The 26,722-nt window shown below is 35.9% G+C and overlaps 1 protein-coding gene across 4 annotated transcripts; it reads left to right on the forward strand.

Moving 5' to 3' along the window:
* The first annotated feature begins 655 nt into the window (after positions 1 to 655).
* On the forward strand, positions 656 to 25,172 carry Krit1 (KRIT1, ankyrin repeat containing). 4 transcript variants are annotated; one of them, XM_013026041.1, is made up of 17 exons: positions 657 to 805; positions 3,885 to 4,037; positions 4,778 to 4,937; positions 5,749 to 5,841; positions 7,537 to 7,666; positions 8,265 to 8,508; positions 8,715 to 8,830; positions 9,040 to 9,183; positions 12,188 to 12,344; positions 12,971 to 13,078; positions 15,332 to 15,488; positions 16,761 to 16,912; positions 18,857 to 19,023; positions 19,752 to 19,839; positions 21,617 to 21,823; positions 23,526 to 23,642; positions 24,596 to 25,172. In XM_013026041.1, the coding sequence occupies exons 2-17, from the start codon at positions 3,936 to 3,938 to the stop codon at positions 24,662 to 24,664; spliced, it is 2,211 nt and encodes a 736-aa protein (XP_012881495.1). In that variant the 5' UTR covers positions 657 to 805; positions 3,885 to 3,935; the 3' UTR covers positions 24,665 to 25,172. The 4 variants fall into 4 exon arrangements, with proteins under 4 accessions (XP_012881499.1, XP_012881495.1, XP_012881498.1 ...); XM_013026044.1 differs by having other exon boundaries at positions 3,914 to 4,037; XM_013026045.1 differs by lacking the exon at positions 21,617 to 21,823 and having other exon boundaries at positions 656 to 805.
* Positions 25,173 to 26,722: the final 1,550 nt, after the last annotated feature.

Below are 26,722 nucleotides of genomic sequence, written 5' to 3' on the forward strand. Positions count from 1 at the left end.
CCCATCCTTCGCGGGCCGTCGCACCGCCTTTCTCCGGGGAGGGGAAGAGGGGGCGGTGGCTCTAGCCTCCGCCTCGCGGTCAAGTCCAGCTCATGCTCGAGCCCGGCGCGCGCACGCGCGCGCGCAGCCCCGCCGCCCTCCTCCCCTCCCCTGCCTCGGACTGTGTCGCGGACGCTCCCGCCGCCACCACCGTCTGCGAGGAGCTCGTCCAAGACCCTACTGGAGCAGCACCGCAGACGAACAGCGGCGCGGAACCCAGGCGCCTAGGCTCCTGACCCGGAAGCTCTTCCGCCGCCAACCACGGGGCTGCCGGGGGAGGAGATGAACCGGAAGCGATTTCCTTTCCCGGGTAGCGGTGGGATGGAAAGTGAAGGCCTTTGGAGAGGCGAGACCTCTTAGCTTTGGAGAAGGTGAAGGCTGACTGTTGCTGAGACGGGAGGAAGGGCGAGGAAAGGAAAAGAAAAACATTATAAAGAGTTGGTGTGCGAGAGGGTCTCCAGCTCCAGAGAGCCGCGCTTTCGGGGCGCGGAGTCGGCGGCGCCGCACGCCGGGCGGCTTGTGGCGGCGACCTAGGGTCTTCCTGCCACAGGAAGTCGGGCCGGGCCGTGGCCCCGGAAAGAAGGGAAGGGGGAGTGAGGAAACTGAGGTGCCCCCCCCCCCCGAGCTGAATGTAGCGGCCTGGGAGACGGCCGGCCGCCCGCTGGGCTGAGACCGCTGTTTCCTTGACGGAAACGAGGAGGAGCAGTATCCAGCGACCGAACGCCGAAGGGGGAGACTGGATCCTCTCCGCATCTAGTTTCTCCAGGCAAGGAGTTTACTTTGTTTCACATAGAACCCCCCCCCCCCCCGCCTCCCGCATCACCTCTTTCTTGGGTGGGAACTCTGTAGCCAAGAAGCTGGTAATTTGCCCGGCAGTGGACATTGATGGGTGGTGCCCCTGGAGAACTCCTCCCAGGTTGACTAGTGTTGTCCTTGCGGGGAAACCGATTCCCAGCTCGTTCTGGACCACGTCCCCTTCTACATTTTTTCCCCTCTCCTCCTTTAAGAACCTCTTTGCTTCGCTTTTTCTCCACGGTGTTGTTTAGCTGCACCAAAAGCCTTTTGTCTTGCTATTCCAACTCGGGAGTCCCGCGCAGCTCCTTTCCCACTCTTAAAAAACATCTCACGTACTAAATGGACTTTACCCTGCCCGCGGGCACTAAAATGGCATCTGTTCATTCACTTTCCCCAAAAGCACCCCAACACTTCCAGGTGATCCCAGATTGATTCCATTCCCAGTTGAGAATCGTTTCCACCGGTTTATTTTTAAAGCCTCATTTCTTAAGCAGCTTATTACCATATATGCCTGAGTATTTTCTCCCAGAGAGGAAGCCATATGACCGAATGCTACATATTTTCCGAGTACAGACATTTGAACTCTTATTAAACGCTTATTGTAGACATTTCGACCTCTAGCTATATCATTTTTTTAGCCCATTTCACTTTTTCCTATGCATTTATGTTTCTGCCTTTAACAGCCTTTCCTTTATAAGTTATTTTTGGGTTTTGTTCCAGTTTAAGCCTTTGTTTTATTCGTTCATTTCAATGCTAGTAAAGTGTGACCATTTATTGAAAAATCCCCCCTTTTTTTTTTGTCGGTCGTGGGGCCTGAACTCTTGGCCTGGGCGCTGTCCCTCAAGCTCTTCAGCTCAATGCTAGCACTCTACCACTTGAGCCATAGCACTACTTCCGTCTTTTTCTGTTTATATGGTTCTGAGGAATCGAACCCAGGGCCTCATGCATGCAAGGCAAGCACTCTACCACTGAGGCACCTTCCCAGCCCCATTGAAAATCAATTTTAAAAATCATTTGGGAGTGAGGTGTGTGACTCAAGTGGTAAGAGTGCCATCCTTGAACAAAATAATGATAGAATTCATTTGAGAGTAATTATTTTAATTGAATTCATTTTTTAATGAGCATTAACAACTTTGTTAATAGATGTTTTAGCAAGAAACAGCAAAACACTAATTGATTTGCTTTAAATTCTGTTTAGGAAGCCAAGAATTTCTCAGTTTTTGTTTTAGGTTCTTTGTAGAGAACGTATCTATAATTGTGCCATTATACACATACAGTGTTTGCCTACAACAGTATCCTTTTTTAGAAGGCTTTCAGTATTTAAGGAGGCATCCACATGTCTCATAATTTGTACTTTCTTTATGTTTAAGTCATTGTTAATCTGAGGTGAAAGCAGTAGCTAAAATATATATTCTGACTGTGGTGTAGATTTTTTAAATTATGGGAAAAAAAGGAATTGAAAAAATTCCTTGAGATGTAGAACAACAATGAATAAGTTCCTCAGTACATTAAACAAAATGAAATACCTTCATCCTAAAGTTTCACTATACTTTTTCTAATGAAATACTTGCAGTTTCTTTGTATTTAAGTCATTGAAAGTTTTTAGAATTTGAAAGCCTTCAGTTACTCAACTAGTCTATACTTAATTCTCATAGTTATTTAAAATTCCAGAAGTTACTGGATTTTAAATGGATTTCACTTTAATAAAATATACTTTAAAACTACTGTCTAAGTGAATAAAAGATGCTAGAATCTCATCAGTTACAGTTGAGAAAACAACTGCATTATTCAAAACTATTATTCAAGTATTATTAAAAACCCTATCTAGAAAATAGTCTCTTTTGTTTCTATCCTGAGAGTTGGTGTTGTAAGGAACTTGTTAAATATTAACAGACCATTTTTAATGACCAATAAGATTTAAAAGAATTGAGCTAGGAAAGAATTTTTTTTATATTCTTTTAGAAATTACTGGTATATACCTGAGGAGAACCTTTAAAAACAATATGATAAAGGGATAGTTTTTAGACTAGCCACAAAATATTAAAACTCAGAATATTAAACAATCAAGAATGTAGTTAAAATTCAATTATTTGTTAGAAATTATACACTGGAAATTTAAAATTAGTTTAGGGGAAGAATACACAGTGGGTATATTTGGAAGGAAAAGTGAATTATCTATGGATTGGACTTTTCAAATTAACAATTCTGGGGAGTTTGATTCAGAGACTCATCTTTTGTAGACAGGTACTCTTTCAATTGAGTCACACGTCAAGTCTAGAAATGATTTTTAAATCATCATCAGAAAGGTTTTTATCAGCTGACCAAAAGTTTTTGATAGGCACTAACAAAGACAATTATAAACTATGTTAGCTGATATCTATGTTCAAAATTAGACATCCATATGTCTAAACTTACCAATATAACATTCACTTGTGTTACACAAGGAAAATATGCATTATTTCTAATAACTTTTTCAAGTAACGATAAGATTTTATAATCTTTTCAATTTTTAAGTCCCAAAGTCAGATTTTACAGTACAGAGCACTTGTGAAAATATGAATTTTACATGTAAGAAGAGATTAAAGGAAAATCTCAGATTTTAAGCTAATATTTGTAATAGTTCAATGTTGAAAATACTCTCTGGCTTGCCTTTTAGGTATTGTATAAGACATTAAAATATCATTGGCTGAGTGCCAATGGCTCATGCCTGTATTTCTAACTAATAATAATGCTGAAATATGAGAATAGTGGGTTGAAGCCAGACCAGACTGGAAAATATGTGACACTCATATCTCCACTAAACTATCAAAAAAGCCAGAAGTGGAACTGTGGCTCAAAGTGGTAAAGTGCTAGTCTTGAGCAAAAGCAGCTCAGGGACAGCACCCAGCCAGGCGTGGAGCTTAATCCCCAGGACTGGCACGAAACTAAAAAAAAAATATGTTTTAAATCATTTTATTTTAATTGTTTTTCAAAGGATTATATGGAAGTAAAGGTTATCAGATTAAGATGAAAAAAAGTACTATTAAAGTTGTTTGTTTTTTTTTACTTAGCCACCAATTGTATTATTTAATCTCCCAAGGAACATTTTGTCTTAAAAAGCAATGGGAAATCCAGAAAACATAGAAGATGCATATGTTGCTGTTATTCGCCCAAAGAATGCTGCCAGTCTCAACTCTCGGGAATACAGAGCTAAGTCCTATGAAGTGAGAACATAGACTTTCTATTTGCTTTCTAATATTAAATATCATTCTACACTACCATTTACATATAGCCCTTATAATGCTGTATTCTAATATTGATAAGCTGGTTAGCCACATTTTCACCCATTGCTATCCTTTTTTTCTGCTGCATATCTTTTGACTATTTGCTGTTTGACATTGTGGTTTATTAGATTATGACAAATTATTAGATTATGAAAGATTTTTACAGTTTATGCACTTAGATTTTTGTATAACAGAATAATTCTCAAAAATTAAAAGCTATTGGAAAAAAACAGTACTGAAAAAATTTAATACAAATATTAATCTTAGCTATGCTTAAATTATTTTTGACAACTCATTTTAAAGTAAGTTTAGGAAATCAAGTTATATTTATCTGAGTCTTGAATTACATATATTAGTAACCATGGAATTATATCCATTATATGCAATGGATTTTAAGCTGTATGAAATCCTTATAACCTAATTTCTCTAGCATTTTATTTAAATTGCTCTGGTTTACTGCATTAATACTCTTCTGGAGAATATTTTTAAACTGCCAGTACTAGGAACCTCCCCAAACATTCTGACTTAATTGGTGTAGAGATGGGGCTGAGTATTATTTTAAAACCTTTTAAGTTATTCTAATATGCAGCTAATTATAAGAAGGCTGTCAGCTGATCATAGTATTATACTTCAAATGCATTTTATTTTAAACTTCTTTAATGTTATACTTCTCATCTAAGATTTTATTGCATGAAGTTCCTATTGAAGGACAGAAGAAAAAGAGAAAGAAAGTTTTGTTGGAAACAAAACTTCAAGCCAACAGTGAAATAACACAAGGCATATTGGATTATGTAGTAGAAACCACCAAACCAATTTCTCCAGCAAACCAGGGTATCAGAGGTAGGAAAATTTCCTTTATTTTTCTTCTTTCCCTTTTTTTTCTTTTGTCAATACATCGCTTTAAATACATGTGAGGAAGCTGGGCTCTGGTGGCTCATGCCTATAATTCTAGCTACTCAGGAAGCTGAGATCTGAGGATCACAGTTCAAAGCCAGCCCGGGCAGGAAAGTCCATGAGACTCTTATCTCCAATAAACCACTAGAAAATGGGAACTGGTGCTGTGACTCAAGCAGTAGAGCGCTAGCCTTGAGCTGAAGACCGCAGGGATAGCGCCCAAGCCCAGAGTTTCAGGCCCCACAACCAAAAAAAAAAAATACATGTAAAGAAAGGTATTTTTAAATCTTAAGGTCAATTTCTGGGGCTGGGAAGGTGGCTCAGTGGTATACTGCTTGTTTCAAATGCATGAGCTGGGTTCAATTCCTCAGCACCACATAAATAGATAAAGCCAGAAGTGGCACTGTGGCTAAGTAGTATAGCACTAATCTTGAGCTGAAGAGCTCAGGGACAGTGCACAGGCCCAGAGTTCAAATCCCACAATGGACAAAAAAAAAAAAAGAAAAGGTCGATTTCCTTTTAGGTTACTTTATATTTTTGAAAGTTGCCAAAAGACTCAGAACATTTCTAAGCTACAGTCAAAGCTCTATTATTGAAAAAAGTAACTTGATTACAGTATTTTCGTATTTATTTTATTATAGTATTTATTAACACATATTAAGTATGTAAAATAATACGTTTGGTTATATTCTTGTCTCAACAAAATAAATGAAAGTTAATTTTTTTTAATCGTTGCTGATTTTTTGTTAATGATTAGGAAAACGAGTGGTACTAATGAAGAGATTTCCTTTAGATGGAGAGAAGATGGGCAGAGAAGCAGCATTATTTATAGTTCCATCAGTTGTCAAAGGTAAAGTCTAAATTTTTTTTGTGAGTTTTTATGTACATAAGATGTAATTGAAAGTCTATTGGGGAACTTAGAAATTTGCATTTATAGTTACTATACTAGTATTGTAAAATACATGGTTTTACTTTAATAGAAGAGTTTGTTACTTATTCAAAATATTTGTTTTACTGTAATTTGTAGGCATGTTAGCTGAACAGAAATGTTTTCATTTTAAATCAGGATGCAGAAATGAGGGAGAAAATAATTGTTGAAATTTAAAATATTCAGGTTTTCTTAAAAGACTTGTCAAAGGATGTGCTATAGATAGAACAGAAATAAATACTTAAGTATTCTAGAAAAACAACATTATGACTAAAGCCTATGTTAGATTGGAGAGGAGAAAATGTCAATAGTTTCTAAAGCCTCCCAGCCAGTAGTTTGGTTGGCAATTCTTATTGACCATAGATCTACTATGAAAGTCTAATTTGAACTTTGGGCATCCTTAAAAATAGAAAACATTTGGTGTTTCAGTGCAGACCTTATGGCTCATTTTGTGACTTTGCAAGACAGGTGCCAGTGGCTCATGCCTGTAATCCTAGTTAGTCAGGAGGCTGAGATCTGAGGATCACAATTCAAGGTCAGTTTAGGCAGGAAAGTGCATAAGACTCTTATCTCCAATTAACCAGCCAAAACAGCTGAAAGTAGCACTGTGGCTCAAGTAGCAGTGCAACAATCTTGAGCAAATAAGCTAAGGGACAGTGTGCAGGCTATGAGCTCAAACCCCAGTACTGGCACAAAAAAAAAAAATGACGTTGTACAAATTATTCCTTAGTTTACTCTTCGTTTGTAAAATAGAAATAATATTGCTATCTACCCATACTTTATTGATATTCAGGAAGGATTTATTGAGGTGTTGAATGTCAAATCACTAAAATCTAAACATTACTTGCCTCAGGTAAGATGAAATGTTAATGACCCACCACAGATATTCCATTGACCTGCTGTATCACAGTACTTGTATTTAACTAGACAGTATTTAATTAGCCAGCTCTGGATTCCAAATACATTTTCCCAAGTATTCTCAAATTAAAGGTTGAACATTTTAAATAGTGGTGGAAATATTATTATGTTTTACAACATGGTTGAAGAAGAGAAAGCAAGATGTCTGTGTGGGTGCAGGGGTGTGTGTGTGCGCATGCACTAGTCCTCAGGCTTGAACTCAGGACCTGTGTGCTGTCCCTGAGCTGTTTTGCTGAAGGGGAGTGTTCTAACCACTTGAACCACAGCTCCACTTTTGGCATTTGTTTTTTCCTGTACAGGCTGGTTTCATACCTGGATCCTAAGATCTCAGCCTCCTGAGTAGTAGAATTATAGGCATAAGCCACAAGCACCTGGCTCTACAAGATTTTTTTTTTTCTTTTTTTTTTGGGTCCGGTCGTGGGGCCTGAACTCCGGGCCTGGGTGCTGTCCCTCAGCTCTTTAGCTCAAGGCTAGCGCTCTACCACTTGAGTCACAGCGCCACTTCCGGGTTTTTTCTTTTTCACTTATGTGGTGCTGAGGAATCGAACCCAGGGCCTCAGGCATGCAAGGCAAGCGCTCTACCACTGAGCCAACTTCCCAGCCCTACAAGATTTGTTTTTTAAACTTTGCATTTTTAAATGAAAATGTTGTTATGAGCTTTTTATATGTTGGCATCATTCTTCACTTTTTCTTTTTCAGATAATACTAAGTATACATACACACCGGGATGCCCAATTTTTTACTGCTTACAAGATATTATGAGAGTGTGTAGTGAGTCCAGTACTCACTTTGCAACACTTACAGCAAGGATGCTAATAGCCTTGGACAAGTAAGAATTACTATTATTTTTTTATTCATCAGATATATCTTCAGAGGGAGGATTAGTTTGATAGACATTTTTAGAAGAAAGTAATGAAAATTCATACTTTACTGACAAATGGTATGTTTTTCAATTATATAAAAATGGAAAACCCTAAGAGAGACCTGTCTGGTCAACTTATATCATGTTAACTCTGTCCTTTAAGAGTAACAAGAGTAACAACACTGCCCAGGCTTACAAATTAAGATTCTTCTGTTATAAATCTAGTTTAAGTACTCTTCTCAGTGATAAGTCACTTAACCTCTCTTGCCTTTATTTTTCTGTAACAATAGGATTAATATCACTACATTTCAGTGGTTGAAATTTTAAAAGTACTTAATATTTTTAAGGAAGTTTTTTATGACAATAGCATATATACATTTTAGAAAAATTGCTTGCTAGGTCACTTGACAGAACTGTTAACAAGTAAACACTAATTAAAATTATAAAAATCTGAATATAATCTTAGAAAGTATCACTTATCTGAGTAAGTCTGGTTTTTTTGTTTGTTTTTTCATCTTCATTTTTGAGCAGGCATTTCTACTTCCTTTTTTCCTATTTGTGCCAGGTGGTTGGATGAACGTCACGCACAATCTCACTTTATTCCAGCTTTATTCCGACCTTCTCCCCTTGAGCGAATAAAAACTAATGTTATAAACCCTGCATATGCTACTGAATCAGGTCAAACAGAAAACTCACTACATATGGGCTATAGCGCACTGGAAATAAAGAGTAAAATGTTAGCACTAGAGAAAGCAGATACTTGTGTTTACAACCCTTTATTTGGATCAGATCTTCAGTATACAAACCGGGTAAGAGTTGTATTTTGGTTCTGGTTTCAAGAGACATTGCAGTTCAGTTGTAATTTTTTTCCCTGAGATAAATACATGAATTATTGTAAACATTAAGGTATTATCCAGGCTCCATTTACATACATATATGTGTGTGCGCACACACACACATCAAAAGTTTAAAACTCTTAAATGGTTTTTGTTTCTATTTCATTTTCCCTTTCTAGGTAGATAAAGTGGTAATAAATCCATACTTTGGCCTTGGAGCTCCAGACTACTCAAAAATACAAATACCCAAACAGGAAAAGTGGCAGAGAAGCATGAGCAGTGTCACAGAAGACAAGTACTGTTTGGTTTTACTATATATTGCCTTTTTTAAAAATGCATTGTAATGTTAAATGTTTGAAATTAATTGTGTAGTAAATATACAGTCTAATCACTAGCTTATGAGTGGCTTAGGGTTTTGTAGCTTTCACAGATATATCATATTTGCTTTGAAACAATTTGAATTTCAACAGTGTTTCTGTTTTTTAATTTCTTTTTAATGATTAGAGAACGACAATGGGTAGATGATTTTCCTCTCCATCGAAGTGCCTGTGAAGGAGATTCAGAATTACTAAGTCGTCTTCTTAATGAGAGATTTTCCGTCAACCAATTAGACAGTGACCACTGGGCACCTATTCATTATGCATGCTGGTAAATAGATTACTTTTTCTTTATATACAAAATAAATTTTCAGCTATTGAATATTAGTGTTTATCACACACACATACAAAATAAAAAATAAAAAACAACAACTGTTCTCATGCCAGACACTTTCAGTGTTCAAATTCTGAGCCTTCTCTGATCTTATTACTGTGTATATGCCACTGTTCATAATTACAAGTTCTGCCCTGCAAGTATTCTTAGCTATTGTCAAGTCATGAGTAACATAATGACTAGTCAATGCCATTATTGTTGTTTTGTATGGAGATTATCCTTAACTATAAAACATTTACATGTGTTAATTACTTTTGGTTTGATCTTGGTATCATATTTAAAAAGTATTATTTGAGTTCTTTGGGATGCTGTGGTATCAAGAAACCTCCAAAAGCCTTCTTAAGATCAATCCTCCATCTTTTTAGATATTAGGGTTGGAACAAAATTGAGATGAACTTTTTCGACTAGTTGCCCAGTAGTTCTTGTTCACCTACTCTTCTCATACAATAATAAAGTTTCTTAGATGAATTGATTTCTTAGCCATGGCAGTAATTAACTGAATACTATGGCTCTTTTGTCTCAAAAGGACATCATCCTTTTTTACAATTTTTTTGCATATTTCAGAAGTACTATATAATTTTCTTAGGTATTGACTGTATCACACTGAGAAAAGAACTTTGCCTTTCTGCATCTGTTTATTTACTCCTATTTAAAATTCATTAAGACTGCAGTGTAGTTTAGAGAGCACTTACCTAGCATATGCTAAGATGTGTTCTATGAGCAGCAATGCAAAAAATTTAAAAAAAAAGTAATATTAGACCATTTCTAGTTATTTCCAATTCAAAATACATTTATTTCTCAGATTCTAATATTTTTAATTAAGTAGCTAAATAGTTGCTTTTAACATACATGTTTTCTTCTGTTTCTTTAATGTTTCCCATTATAGGGAATTTTTAGATTTAGATTTAAAAGCCGTCAGGCTAAATGGTTTTTAGCTGATCTAGTAGTTTTTTGTTCAGATTACAAATAAATAACTAGTGATAGAAACAATTATAAATGAGACTGAATACATTAGAGCTAAGCACAAGAAGTGAAATATAGTTCAGTTCCCCCCCCCCCAAATAATTACATTAGCAATATACTACATAGGTAGTATATTTTAGTTTAGGAATTCCAAATATACTTTCAGCTATATTGTTGGTGTCTTTGTAGCAGGTGGTTATTTGCTCTTATAAAAGAGTGGTAATAGTTTCAATTACTTATTTAAATGAAAACAAAAGTATAGTATTTAATATACATTGGAATATACCTCGCGCTTTCAGTCCCAGTGGCTAGTTTCTTAAACTGTAACTATTGGCAAGTTTCTTAATATCTTTAAGACTTTTTGCTTATCTTCAAGATAGACTTTATTTTGGCATTACTAGGCCTAAACTCAGGGCCTGAGTTGTGCTAAGCACATGCTCTAGCCCTAGACATTTTTAGCTTTAGTTATTTTTCAGATTCAGTCCACTTTTTGCCCAGAGTTGACCTTAAACCAAGATCCTCTTACATATGCCTCCCATGTAGCTGGTATCACAGTTGCATATCACTGTGGCTTGTTGGTTGAAATGGAAGGCTCTCACTAAATTTTTGCCTACTTAGCCGTGAACCATGATCTTCCTGATCTCTCTCTCTCAGATTACTGGAACTACAGGTGTGTGTCAACACATCTATCCTATATTAGCACTTGCTTCTTTTGCAAGTGACTCTCACCTATAGTCCTACCTACTACTCTAGAGGCTGAGATCTAAGGATCAAAGTTTAAAATTAGCCCAGGCAGAAAAGTTGTGTGACTCTTCTCTCCTATTAATCAGCAAGAAGTTGAAAGTGGAGGTATAGCTCAAATGAGAGTATTAACCTTGAGAGAAAAAGCCAAGTGATTCGAGCTCCAGTACTGGAACAAGTTTTTAAAAAGGATAAAAGGGTACTTTCCCTAGGGGAAAAAAAAAATACAAATAAGGTACTTTGAAAGTACATAATAAGAACTCAATAAATCTTGCCTTTTAAAACAAATACAAGGACTGGGAGAAAGAAAAAGAGAAAAAATAAATTCAGGTTTTTGATGGCTAAATCTGAAATTTATTAATCTATCTTATTTTTAATTACAACTGATTGTTAGTAGAGTAAACCAAGAGAAAGGATTCTATCTCTTGATAAAAATTACTATTTTATCAGCTAGAAGTAATAGTCAAGTTTAATACACAAATAGTAGTATGGATCAGAAAGAAAAAAATTAAAAAGACTGGCTTAAATATTTGCTAAAATCTTACTTTTGGAAATGTACTCATTCACTAATTGGTACCAAGATTGAGTAAAGTATACTGGACCATCTCAGTTTAGAAACTGAGGTTTGTTCTTATCTTTATAAAGTTAGGAAATACGTTTTATATAAACTTCTTGATCTCAGATTTAAGAACTTTAGAGTTTTAGTCTCATGAGCCCTTCCCCTTTTAATATCACAAAGAGATTTTGTTTTTGTGGAGTATATCTAGTATTTGCCATATTTTTATATTATACTAAATCATATATTCCTTCAGAGCCACAGGTCTTTATATATAGATTTTTAAGTATTCTACATTGCGTAATTGAAACTAAAAGTAGAATTATCTTCGGGCTTAGTTTGTACATCATTTGGATGTGGTAAGTTTCTCATTCATGCTGTGTCTATCACTAATCCACACCCTTTGAATCTATTTTATTTTACTAAAAATTCTAACTCCATAACTATTGTACTTTGTATGGGTATTTCTATGCCATTTATTTTCTCCTACTTGAGGTTTTTTCTCAGTTGATTTGAATAGAAACAGTTGACTTGAGCAAGAATAATATATGTTTGAATATATATTATTTATGTCAATATCTTAGTCTTATGTGTTTATATTTCTTTGAGGGATCATTTAAATTTTGAAATTTTTAAGTATTTCAGATGCCATTTTTTAGGTAAGTCTTATTTTTTTTATAGGTATGGAAAAGTTGAGGCCACTCGCATATTACTAGAGAAAGGAAAGTGCAATCCAAACCTTTTAAATGGACAGCTAAGTTCTCCTCTTCACTTTGCTGCTGGAGGAGGACATGCTGAAATAGTTCAGATTCTCCTAAACCATCCAGAAGTCGACAGAGTAAGTTATTTTATAAATTCATTTTGCTTTGATTATATTTAAGCATTGACTAATAAGTAATGATACTAAAGTGTTGAATTGTACAATTGAGTGTTAAGCTGAAAAAAATGACAAGTTCACTTTATAGAATGAGTAATATTTATATAAGCTGCACTTTTCAAAATCCTTCTTATTGTAATAAAATAAAAAGTCCATTCACATTGTTGTGCAATCATTACCATCATCCCTCTTGAGAATCTAGATAAAATTCATTTTACATTGAATATCTTCAAAAAGTGTGTTTAAAAAAGAAAGACTTTATACCTGTTTTCTAGAGTTTGTACTAACAATTTCATAAAGGGAAAATTAAGCCATTAACAAAACCTTTGTTACATTTATTCAGAATGTTCAAAGATAATACCACTGATCCATGCCTTGAGTCTTTTCTATATGGCAGTTCTTAGTATTTACTTAATATTTAACAAGAATTACTAAGTACTTAACATTTTTGCTTAGATATTAAGATAGAAGTAATAATTAGAAGAAACTCAGAGGGCTAAGTGATGGAGTGCTAGCCTAGTGAGTACAAGGTTTGGAATACCATGTATTTGAGATGTCTTTCTCTCTCCATCTACCCCCATTTCTAGCACATAACAGACCAACAAGGAAGATCCCCATTAAATATTTGTGAAGAAAACAAACAAAATAATTGGGAAGAAGCAGCCAAATTATTGAAGGAAGCCATTAATAAACCAGTAAGCATTATCTTCATAAATAGTTACAATTATAGGTAATTTGAGGATCTCTGTAAGAGTGAATGGAGCAATGGGGAGATGGCTTCTGTACTAATATAATGACTCATTGTTAGAATAGATGTCTGTTGGATTTGTAGCATTCCTGATATTCAGACATTTATTTTGCATAATGAAATAAAATTTGAAAAGATAAGAAAAAGGTAAGAAAACTTTTAGTATACTGACAACTAATTTCGGGTCTGGGAAATACCCATGTATCACTTAACTCCAGGGATATATTTTGATAAATGCTTCATTAGGCAATTTCATCATTGTGCAAACATCATAGAGTATATTTACACATGCCAAACAACATAGACTATAATATGGGGCTGGGAAGGTGGCTCAGTGGTAGAGCGCTTGCCTTGCATGCATGAGGCCCTGGGTTCGATTCCTTACCACCACATAAGCAAAAAGAAAAAAGCCGGAAGTGGTGCTGTGGCTCAAGTGGTAGAGTGCTAGCCTTGAGCTGAAGAGCTAGGGACAGCGCCCAGGCCCAGAGTTCAGGCCCCATGACCGGCCCCCCCCAAAAAAAACACTAACACAACATAGTCTATTATAACATTCCTAGGCCATATGGTCTGATATGCTATCAAATATGTGGTGTCATTATAAATGTAATTTTCTCATAGCCCAAAATGTTAGTAGACAACTTGACTGTACTTGATATATTGTATACAAATAATTCTGATCTTTTAGTTGAAGTAAATCCTACTTAGGCCTCCTAAGAAACATTTGTATTGTATATCAATCATTAATTTAGTCTGAACAAATTAGTGTGTATATAACAAACTCATTTTTCTACTCACAAAAGTAAAATAAATATAGGTCTTTTGTTCTGCTTATTCATCTTGAGTTTTCTATCTAATTACATTCAATAAATACAATCCTGGTCATACACAGCTGTTAAAAACCATTGTCAATTAAAAAGAGTAAAAATTGGGCGGGGAAGATGGCTCTGGTAGAGTGCTTGCCTTGCATGCATGAGGCCCTGGGTGCGATTCCTCATCACCACATAAGCAGAAAAAGCCAGATGTGGTGCTGCGGCTCAAGTGGTAGAGCGCTAGCCTTGAGATGAAGAGCTGAGGGACAGTGCCCAGGCCCAGAGTTCAGGCCCCACGACCAACGTGCACATACATATACACATACACATACACACACAGTAAAATTTAAGTGACAACATGACTTTAAGATAGAGAAGTAACAATGAGAAGAAATTCAGAGGGCTGGGAATGTGATTACATAATAGAGTGCTAGCCTAGTGAGTACTAGTCTACCACCAAAAATAAATAAAAGATGGAAAATTTTTTGTCATCAAATAAATTATGAAAATTTCGTAGATTTAATTCATGTGCCTAAGCCTTTTAACATAAACTATTGACTATATGGTAGTTTAACAACATTAAATGTTGAAAATGACTATATTGAAAATGACTGTATCTATTATCTATAGATATCTGTAGACATAGATATCATACATACATCTATCAGTTGATAGACTATTATACCTGGCAACATTCAGTAGTTTTTTCTCTTGTTTTGCTTTGTTTTTGTCAGTCATGGGGCTTGAACTCTGGGTCTGGGCACTGTCCCTCAGCTCTTCAGCTCAAGGCTAGCGCTCTACCACTTGAGCCACAGTGCCACTTCTGGCCTTTTCTGTTTATGTGGTGCTGAGGAATTGAACCCAGGGCCTCATGCATGCAAAGCAAGCACTCTACCACTGAGCCACTTTCCCAGCCCAGCATTCAGTAGTTTTTATAAAGCCATTTTTCTTGTTTCACAAACTTGTTTCACTATAGAACATTCAGAAGATGCTTGTGAAGAGCTTTTCAAATAGAGTCAAGTTCTCACTTGAAGCAATTTTCTATGTTAAAGATTTATGCGATAACTGGGCACCAGTGGCTCATAACTGTAATCTTAGCTACTCAGGAAGCTGAGATCTGAGGATCATGGTTCAAAGCCAGCTGGGGCAAGAAAGTCTGTAACTCTTAACTCCAATTAACCACCAGAAAACTGGAAGCAGCACTGTGGCTCAAAGTGGTAGAGCATTAGCCTTAAGCAAAAGAGCTCAGGGATAGCACCCAGGCCCCAAATTCAAATCTTATAACCGAGCAAAAAAATAAAGATTTATAATATAAAATAAGTTGAAAATATTTGTTAGATTTTGATAATGTAATTTTTAAGTTAGTTGCATAGTATCATTTTTTGTCCTAGTATGAAAAAGTTCGAATATATAGGATGGATGGATCATACCGTTCTGTTGAACTGAGGCATGGAAATAATACCACAGTGCAGCAGATAATGGAAGGAATGCGTCTATCTCAAGAAACGCAGCAGTATTTCACTATATGGATCTGTTCAGAAAACCTTAGTAAGAAAGTTTACTTTGTTATTTAAACTTAAAAGTTTAAACTTGGGGGAGTAGATTCATACATGTCAGTTTAACAGTCAATATTTCAAAATTGAAATAATATAGGATTCTTTTTTATATAAATTACTAGTGTTCAAACTCCTGCAAAAGGTTCTGACCTAAGACCCTCACAATTCATTCAAAGCATCTTGTGAGTTAGTAAAAAAATGAAGCTATCCTTCTCTAGCCGTGCCCTTGATTTAAATAACATTGACTGTAGTGCTCACACAACTTGTCTTTATTTTCAGTACTCATCTCAATATAATACAAGTCTTCTCTTTCTTTGCATTTGTCTTATCAAATATTTTTGTTTAAAATCGCCCTAGTATCATTATAGATTGATTCTTCCTTAAAAGTACTGCAAATATATTAGAATTTCATTAGGGATGTTATTGGTTTCTAATACTTTAAATATACCTTTAACACCAGATTATACTGATTATTTCATAATTAAGCTGTAATGAAACAATTTCATGCACATTTGATAAATTTTATGATATATTCTGTAACTTTATTACCTTTAAGAAGTTTTACAAAAAGGTTTCAATTAAGCTTATCAGTTTATGCATACAATGCATCTTGGTTAATATCACCCCTTTCATAACTCCTTCACTGAAAAAACTTCTTTATTCAGTGCTAGGGTTAAACTCTCACACTTGCTAAGGAAGCATCCTACCATTAAGCTGTATCCACAGCCCAAGAATTGTCCTTCCTTCCTTCCTTCCTTCCTTCCTTCCTTCCTTCCTTCTTTCCTTCCTTCCTCCCTTCCTTCTTCCCTTCCTCCCTTCCTCCCTTCCTCCCTTCCTTCCTTCCTTCTTCAGGGCCTTGCACTTGGCTGTCAGGCACTCAACCACATCGGCCATGAACAGTCTTGGACTTACCTATCTATTTATGTTTCCCTCATAGCTACAGTGGCATGCATGAACCAGTGCATTTAGCTATTCATTTAAATAGGGTCTTGTGTTTATACCTGGCTGGCTTGGATCCAGATCTTCCATCTTCCCAATTATTTGGGATTGCAAGTGTGAACCATAGGCACCTGGCCCATGTATTATTCTTCAAATTTTTCAAAACAAGTGGTTGCTCAGAATTTAATAATGATTAAATACTGATTTAAATTTAGACCTTTAATTTGAATTTGTTCAGTACTTAAGCATAAATAGTTCAATGCAACATACTGATATAATTGAATATTTTCACATTAACATTTATAAAAGAAAAGATGTTTTTTAGGCCTTCAGCTCAAGCCTTATCATAAACCCTTGCAACATGTTCGTGACTGGCCAGAAATACTTGCCGAATTGACTAATTTGGATCCCCAAAGAGAAACACCACAGCTTTTCCTGAGAAGAGATGTGAGACTTCCTCTAGAAGTTGAAAAAAAGGTTTGCTTGGAACTCTTTTTTTTTTTTTCATTTTTTTGTCATTTGTGTAAAAAATTTCACAGGAAGTGAGGGAGAGAACAGAAAAATACCTTCTGAATGGAGAATATATTTGCAAAGGGAATATGAAGTGATTCTAAACAGTATGTAGCAGAGAACTACATAGTGAAAAAAAAAGGACAGAATTTACATTTGATAGATAGATCTGTTCCAAACAGTTATGTTTGGATTTGAACTACTGTTGATTTTAATAAGAAGGATACATGTACACAAGGGAAACCTAAGTAGGGATAACCATCTATCTACATACTGTAGTATCTGTGAAAATTAAACATTAGGAAATAGTTGAGAGGCTTCACAATATTACTGAAGAAAAAAATGCTTTTCATGATTTAATCAAAGGAATTTAAGTAGGCAAGACTAAGCAAATTTCAGAACATAAAAATTTTAGCATCCAGGGCTGGGAAGTTGGCTCAGTGGTAGAGCGCTTGCCTTGCAGCCCGAAGCCCTGGGTTCGATTCCTCAGCACCACATAAGCAAAAAGAAAAAAGCCGAAAGTGGCGCTGTGGCTCAAGTGGTAGAGCGCTAGCCTTGAGCTGAAGAGCTGAGGGACAGCGCCCAGGCCCAGAGTGCAGGCCCCACAACCGGACCCAAAAAAAAAAAAAAAAAATTTAGCATCCAAGTCCAAACTTGATAAGAATTTTGTCTGTTTATATTGTCTTCATTTATTTTTTTTGAAGTTTATTTATTTTTGTAATACTGGGATTGAACTCAGGACCTTGCTTGCTAATCAAACACTATAATTTGGGCTGCCTCCATCAGCCCTTGTATTTATATTGTCTTTGTATTATCAGATCAAAAGTAGCTTTGATCCTCTCAGCCAAATACACTTGGAGTTACATAAAAATTTGTATGTTTACCAAAAACTAAAGTATTGATTATTATGTGTTAGAACCATATTAACAGAATAAGACAAACACATACAGTCTTCTCAACTCAAAAGACATTTGGTAAAATCCAACATCCTTTCACAATAGAAACTCAGGAAACTGGGAATGGTAGGGGAACCTCTTCAGCATGTGGGTTTATGAAAAACCCACAGCTAATATACTCAAGGTAAAACACTGAAAATCTCTTCCTAAGATCAGAAGGAAGATAAGGATGCTTGTGTGTACCACTGGAATTTATGTCCTGGGAGGATTAAGCAGACAAGAAAAAGTTATGGTAGACAAGAAAAAGAAATGGTAGAAATTCCAAAGAATCTAGAAGACAAGAAATTCCAAAGAATCTAGAAGACAGCTATGGAAGCTAGTAAATTAATTTGAGGTAACCAGGGTACAAGTTTACACACACACACACACACACACAATCATTGTATTTTTATATACCCAGTAATGGATAATCCAAGAAGGAAATTGAGAAACCCATTAAAATAATACCTAAAACAAAATATCAGGAAAAAATTTAACAAGAATTTCAAGACCTCGTACACCAAAAATATAAAGCACTGTAGAACGATTTGAATTTTAGTATCTGTACAAAAAGTCATATTAGAACATTGCAACACAAATTTGTGTTACTTATAGCTGCTTTTGTCCTGTAATGGCAGACTTGAGTAGTTGGCAACAGGAACTATATGGTTCACAAGCTTAAAATTTTACTGAAAATTTTGGCAACTTCTGCATCAAATATTGATAGTGGGGGGAGGGGGGAGGAGAAGGGAAAGGATAGTGGGAGAACATTACAAGGGAGGGGGTAATAATAGTGCTCGACAAGAAATGTACTAATTTCCTTACTTATATAATTGTAACCCTTCTGTACGGTATCTTTACAATTAAATAAAATTTTTAAAAAGTAATAATAGCTCATTTATATACAAATATGTAGCTACTGCTATTTAAAAAAGAAATTATAGCCTAATAACAGAATTATACTTTTCTTTTTAAGATTGAAGACCCACTAGCAATTCTTATTCTCTTTGATGAAGCCAGATACAATTTACTGAAGGGCTTTTATACAGCTCCTGATGCTAAACTGATAACTTTGGCAAGTCTCTTGTTGCAAATAGTTTATGGAAATTATGAGAGTAAGAAACATAAACAAGGTTTCCTAAAGTAAGTATTTAGTACAATGCATGATCTTGTGCTATGTTCAAAATTTACCCAGAAAGTTTTAAAATATTGTTATAGAATATTTTTATATTGGTAGCCAAGGATGTTGGTACATGAGGATGCCATGTTTGGGGCTAGCCTACGGGGCTGCATAGCAAGACCCTGTGTGTCTGAACAAAAAAAGAATCTTTTTTTGGACATTGGTTTGCAAAAAATACAAGGCATAGAATGAGATTTTAAAAAAAATACAATAAAGCATTCTTAAAAGTTTTTTTCCAAAGTTCTTTTTCTTATTAAGTCTAATATACTTCATCTCTTTTTCTATAATTTGTATTTCTTTAGAGGATGTTTAATGTAGTTTAATAAATTTGATTCTTAAATCTTGATTAAGTAAAAGAAAAACTATAAAATTTTTGTAAGGCACATACTTAAGAATCTCACTAAATAATAGAATGAGAAAAAACACAGATTTTAACACATCTAAACTTTATTGTAGTTCTCAATCTTCAAAAATTATATCTGATTAATGAAAGAAGAAAATATTTCTCTACCATGACAATGTTAAGATTGTAGTTGTTTTTTAACTCAAAAGTTTTTAATTTCTCTAATATTTTAAGTAGTGTTTTCAGTTTAAAAATTCTGTTCCCTACAATGATTTGTGACAGAAGGAATATTGTACTTTAGCTACTAAAGATGGCTTCTTTAAAGAATGTTGGCATATGTGCTTACAGTGAAGAAAATCTGAAATCCATTGTACCAGTTACCAAACTGAAAAGTAAGGCACCTCACTGGACAAATCGAATTCTTCATGAGTATAAGGTAAGCAGTTCAATGAACTAAAGACATTGTTAGGACCTAATTTATATTTTTAGTGCTATTATTATTATATTTTTTAGGTACTAGAATTTGAACTCAGGGCATCATGTTTGGTAGGCAGTCAGCTTACCACTTGAGCCACACCTCAACCTTTTTTTGCTTTAGTTACCTTTCAAATAGTCTTGCTTTTTGATCAAGCTGTCTTGGACCAGGATCTTCCTATGTTATTCTTCCTATTTACCTGGGATGGCAGGTATGCATCACTATGTGCACTGGTTAAGATAGGGGTCTTTTGTAGATTTTTTTGACCAGACTGACCTCAAACCATGATCCTTATTGTCAGCTTCCCTAGTAATTGTCATTACAAGTTTAAGCCACTATGCTTGGCTTAGTATTATGAATGTTGTAAACGTGGGTACATTAAATTCATAGTCCTGAAATTAAAATTAGATTTTCTACTTTGCAATGACTGAAACTGAAAGTAATAAATATTTTTATTAGGACTAGAGAATCCCGCCATCACCACTCTCTTACTGACTTTTTTGCTCATGGTAGCATTGTACCCTGTGAACTACATCTCCAGCTTAGAGATTGGCTTTCTGCTGGCTAATTGGAATTGGAGTTTCATTGTCTTTTTGTTCAGAGCAACCTTAAACTTGGATCCTCCAGATTTCAGTCTCTTGAGTTTTGTTTTTTGTTTTTGTTTTTTTTTTGGTAATGGGGCCTGAACTCTGGGCCTGGGTGCTGTCCCTCAGCTCTTCAGCTCAAGGCTAGCGCTCTACCACTTGAGCCACAGCACCACTTCTGACTTTTCTGCTTATGTGGTGCTGAGGAATTTACCCAGGACCTCATCATGCATGCAAGGCAAGCACTGTACCACTGAGCCACCTTCCCAGCCCTTCAGTCTCTTGAGTAGTAGGATGACATATATGAGTACTGACAACCCATTGTAATGTGGAATCCTTTACCGAATGTCTTCTATATAATAAAAAACTGTCATAAGGGCTGAGAGATGAAAATTTGAAATAATACTATCCCTGATCATGAGACACTTAAAATCTAATAAAATAGACATAATAGTTTTAGACCTCAATTTTCTTTTTGAAATATCTCACAAACATAGAAATGCTTTGGGTTGCTATGAACACACACATACACACACACACAATCCCTTGGGTTGCTATGAACACACACACACACACAAAATCCCAGGAGGCAAGTTAGGAGGATCTTAGTTCAAAGACACACACACACACTCCCAGGAGGCACACACACACTCCCAGGAGGCACACACACACTCCCAGGAGGCACACACACACACACACTCCCAGGAGGCACACACACACACACACTCCCAGGAGGCAAGTTAGGAGGATCTTAGTTCAAAGACAGCCCAGAGCAAAACAGCAAGATCCTTTCTCGAATAACAACTTTGATGTGGCTCTACATACCTATGATCCCAGCTACAAAGGAGGTATAGGTAAGAGTATCTCAATTTGAGGCAGCTCTGGACCAAAGTAGGAGTCCCTGCCTGAAAAATATAGGGCTAGAGATGTGACTTAAGTGGTAGAGCACTTTCCTAGTAAGCTTGAAGCTCTGGGTTCCATCCCCTGTGTCGCAAAAAGGAAATAAGAAAATACTGTTGGGATATTGTGCCATAATTTCATTCTTTAAAGATAACCTTATTTTTAGAATTCACTTAGTTGACCTAATTTGGATGACCAAAGGTATAATTGTCCTTTCAGTTCTTTTATTTTTATTTTGCCTTATTTGTTTTCAGAATCTAAGTACAAGTGAGGGTGTCAGTAAAGAAATGCATCACCTGCAACGCATGTTCTTACAGAATTGTTGGGAAATTCCTACATATGGAGCAGCCTTTTTCACAGGACAGATATTTACCAAGGCAAGCCCCAGCAATCATAAAGTAATCCCTGTGTATGTAGGAGTGAATATAAAAGGGCTTCATCTCCTCAACATGGAAACAAAGGTAGATTTTTTTCAGCTATTTTTGACCAGTCATGTCATGGAATATCTAAAATAACAGTATCAGCCTACATGAATAATATAGAAATGGAATGTATATAGGACTGTTTATCCTAATTTCATTGCAAAAGAGGAAAATTTTTTAAATGACTCTGAGGAGAACTATAGATTATAACCTATTATAATGCATTTCTGCATTGGAATAGCTTCCAGCCATACAAAAGACCTAGTAATATTTTTGTGTAGCATGTTTATAAGATATATTTAATGAACGGGGTACTGAACCTCACATAACGTGTTATTAGTAAACACACACACACACACAAACACTAAGAACTGAAGACTTTACATAAATATATACTTCTTGTAATATAAATAATCTTTTAAACCTTTAGAGGAGAAAACTAATTAGGCACTGGAGTTAAAAGGGAGACTTTTCATAATATACCCATCTTAGTTCTTTAACAGAGCACCATGAACTAAATTTGATTATCAGTTAAAGAAGTTGGAAGTCTGAAATAAGACATGAGTATGGTCAAGTTCTTATGAAGGCCTTCTGGGTTGCAGACTGCTGACTTCTTATTGTTCTTCACATGGTGGAAAATAAGACAGAGCTCTGTGGGGCCTCTCTGTAAGCCTCACTTCCTAATAGCATACTACATTTTTGGGAGTAGGAGCTTCAACATAGGAATTGGGGAAAGGACAGAAACAGTTAAAAGCTTTTTGTAACATAGAAATTTTTTTTTTTTGGGTCCGGTCGTGGGGCCTGAACTCTGGGCCTGGGCGCTGTCCCTCAGCTCTTCAGCTCAAGGCTAGTGCTCTACCACTTGAGCCACAGCGCCACTTCCGGCTTTTTTCTTTTTGCTTATGTGGTGCTGAGGAATCGAACCCAGGGCCTTGAGCATGCAAAGCAAGTGCTCTACCACTGAGCCACCTTCCCAGCCCTCCAACATAGAAATTTTAACTGTAGAATTACCTGTTTTAAATATCCATTAAATGAAAGAAATGATAGTATAACTAAGTATGGTGGTGCATACCTGTAATTCTAGCACCCAGGACATGCTGAGTTAGGAGGAGCACATGTTTGAGCCCATCCTGGGCTACCTAGTGAGTTCAAGGTTAGCCTATGCTACATAGTGAGATCCTGGATCCTGGAAAGAGTGAGAGGAGGAGGGGAGGGAGACTTAAGAAAAATTCAACATCCCTTCATTTAAAAAATTAGGATTTAGCTATGAGAAGCTTTTGGAAATAGGATTTAGTGTTGAAGGGATTATGACTGTTCATTTGAATACATGTTTTGCATTTCATGTGACTTTTATGTATATATGTGTTAGTACTGAGACATGAACTAAAGGCTTGGGTGATCTTACCTTTTTCACTCAAGGATGACACTCATCACTTGAACCCCAGCTCCACTTCTGCGTTTTGATATTAAATGGAGATAACACCTGGCTTTGATCTGTGATCCTCAGATCTCAGCCTCCTGAGTAGCTAGGATTAAAGGCCTAAGCCACCAGTACCTTGCTAATTAGCTAGGATTGCAGGTGTGAAACACAGGCATCTAGCTGCATTTAGATACTTTAAATGAAGTTTTATAATGAAAACCATTACGTTTAGATCTGACTAGGTAACTATAGAAGTGCAAGAAAATTAGCCATTAATTTTAGTGTTATATTTTAATATAACATTTGCTAATTGTATCACAGGCTTTACTCATCAGTCTTAAGTATGGCTGTTTCATGTGGCAGTTGGGAGATGCTGATACTTGTTTTCAGATCCATAGTATGGAAAATAAAATGAGCTTTATAGTACACACAAAACAGGTATGTATCAATACTACTGTATTATTAATGTTACTTCTTGCTAAAAAGTGACAGACTGGCTAGGCGCTGGTGGCTCACACCTGTAATCCTAGCTACTCAGGAGGCTAAGATCACAGTTCAAAGCCAGCCTGAGCAGAAAAATCTGCACAACTCCATCTCCAATTAATCATCAAAAGGCTGGGCTGGAGGCATTGTTCAAGTATAAAGTGACAGCCATGAGTAAGTAATCTGAGTGAGAGGTAGAAGCTCTGAATTCAAGCCTAACTACTAGCAAAGAAAGGAAGAAAAAGAGGGTAAGGGAGACAACCAGTTAAATTTCAGGGAAACCTCTAGTAGAAAAATGTAAGTACCTCAAAACAAAGGGAAAATGGAAGACCTCTCCTAAGCAAGGAAAGAAAGTTGAATAATTTCTGGGTTTTTGTTTTGTTTTTGTCCTTTGTGGGGCTTGAACTCAGGACCTGGTCGCTGACCCTGAGCTTTTGTGCTCAGGCTAAGGCTTTATTGATTAAGAGCCACAGCTCCATTTCTTGCTTTGGGGTGGATAATTGGAGATAAGAGTATGGAGAACTTTTCTGCTCGGGCTGTCTTTAAACCACAATCCTTTGATCTCAGCAGCTTGAGTAGCTAGGATTAGAGGCATGAGCCACCAGTGCCTAGCTAAATTGCTTTAGACAAATTCTTACACCATTTCTTTTCATTTTGATCTGTTATTCTCTCTCTCTTCCAAGATGGGAATTAGGTAGTCCTTTCTTTTGACTTCTGTCTGAACAACTAGTTCTATCTAGCAGGCTACTTCTTAAATATTTCCAAAAACCCAGAATGATTATTCCTCTGTACCCAAATTGCTTCCTATTAACAAAGTTCCCTCTCAAATAGATATTGCCCACTGCAATGTATGTCTTTTAAATTTCCCTATGTTCATATTTACTGTTAACATATATATTACTTTCTAGGCTGGTCTGGTGGTAAAACTGCTAATGAAGTTAAATGGACAATTAATGCCTACTGAAAGAAATTCATGAAAGCAAAATAGCTGGTATCCAAGCTACCACATTGTGAAATGCAGAATTTTTTCCATGAAAGATTTCTTAAAATATGTTTGCAAGGCATTTGTTTTCCTATAATATATGTGTGTACTATTACATTGTACAGAATCTGTACTTACCCTTGGTGTGTAATATACCAAATCGTTTTATATGATATTATCATAAGCTATTCTAATTTTTGAGAGAAACACATAAAACTATAGGTTGGCAGTCTGTATACTTGTAGACAAAATAGTAAAGCTTTATTAAAAGTTATTTTTTGGTAAATGGTAAAGAATTTGGAGTGCAATGTGATGAAATTAAAATGTAGCTTTGGTATAACTGTTATTTTAAAGAATACTTAAAGTCAACATTATTTGAATAAAGAAAATGTATTTTCTACTTGGGCCATATATCATGGTTATTCAAAACATCTTTTCCATAGTCTATAACATTTCTTAAGATGTTTTATAAAGTTCTTGATTAAAATGTGTTTATAGCATAAGACAGTGTTTCTCAAAGTATTGTTCTTGAAACTCTGACCTAATTATTACCTAAGTAAACAGATAATCTCAGAGATTCCCTCTAAATAAGTTCATGCATTCTCTGTAAGTAGCAGGAACTGGGTACTACAGTTTGGAGGTCTATTTTATGTTTTCTTTGGAGATAATTCCAGACTCATTAAGGAGATATCAAAGTTCAGAAGTTATACCATTGCTTGTGACATACAAGCACACAAGTACATGTTTTATGTAACAATCTGGGTATCAGTAGTTGTACTTACAAAGTACACAGAGTATTTTTATGGCTTGAGATTTTATATTGCCTTTACATTGTAGGAAGTAGGTCACCAAATACCAGTTTCATTTAGAGAGTGAAGATACATAGATGAAGAGCCAACTTGATGAAAGTGCTATTTACTAACCTAGAAGCTACAAGCTTTCCAGATTATTGGTCTGATATGTTCTAAATTTGGAGATTATTAAGCATATTGGAAGTTTTCCAACAAATTGCAAATAATTTTTTCTTTTGGGTCCGGTTATGGGGCCTGAACTCTGGACCTGGGCGCTGTCCCTCAGCTCTTCAGCTCAAGGCTAGCGCTCTACCACTTGAGCCACCTTCCCAGCCCCTGCAAATAATTTTTAAATTTTATTTTCTACTCTTCACTTTAACTCTGCTTAGTTGTAATAGTACCGTATCTAAGCCTTATTAAAATTTAGATTATATCGGAAGATTAAGAAGAAATCTTGATTTATCTTTAATTCTGCACTTGGCAACTTCAGTTCTATATTTAAAAAAAAGCAAAACCCTCCCTCATCAGTGTCATCTGTTCCAGAGCCTCATAATTAACAAATACTCCCTAAGCCTAAAATTTGACTCTTCTAAGCTTAAAATTTCAGCTTCCTCCATTCTCTCAACTTTAGAACTTAATTCCAAGTTGCTGTTATTCTAACACCACATATATAGCCTCAAGGAGCTGCAGGAATTTGAAGTGTTACAAGCCAAGGGAAAGATGGAAAGGAGTTGAACTGAGGTGGTTGCAGTACCAGGAAGGAAGGAAGCCAATGGAAAAGGTCTCACAAGATATTTGATAATATGATCAACACGTATAGGCTGAGAAAAGAGAGAAAAGCTGAAGACCACTTCAGTATGTCTAGGCTAAGCAACTAAATGAAATCTGACATTACCATTAACCAAGTAGGAAATACAGTGCATAGATATAATGGCACAAACAGAAAACAAATTCTGTATATGATGAAAGCAAAGTTCCTGAAGCTTGGGTTTGGGACAGCAAATCAGGAATTATTCTCCCATTTGGTTAAACAATAATAGCTAGCATTAAAACATGTCAGATACTGTCTGAGGCCCTTGGGGGTATATGAGTTCATTTTAGTCCTGTTTTAAAAATAAAGTAGAAGTTGCCAAAGTATAGCTAACACAAATGATAGGCAGTCAGGCTCCAGAGTATTAAGTGAATCAGAAACAGGATTTAGTAAAGGTATGAAGTCCTAATATTTCAAAAGTTTAAGAACCAAAGTCCATAACTGAAATATA

Source organism: Dipodomys ordii, unplaced genomic scaffold, assembly GCF_000151885.1.
Source record: "Dipodomys ordii isolate 6190 unplaced genomic scaffold, Dord_2.0 Scaffold90, whole genome shotgun sequence".
NCBI classification, from domain to species: domain Eukaryota; kingdom Metazoa; phylum Chordata; class Mammalia; order Rodentia; family Heteromyidae; genus Dipodomys; species Dipodomys ordii.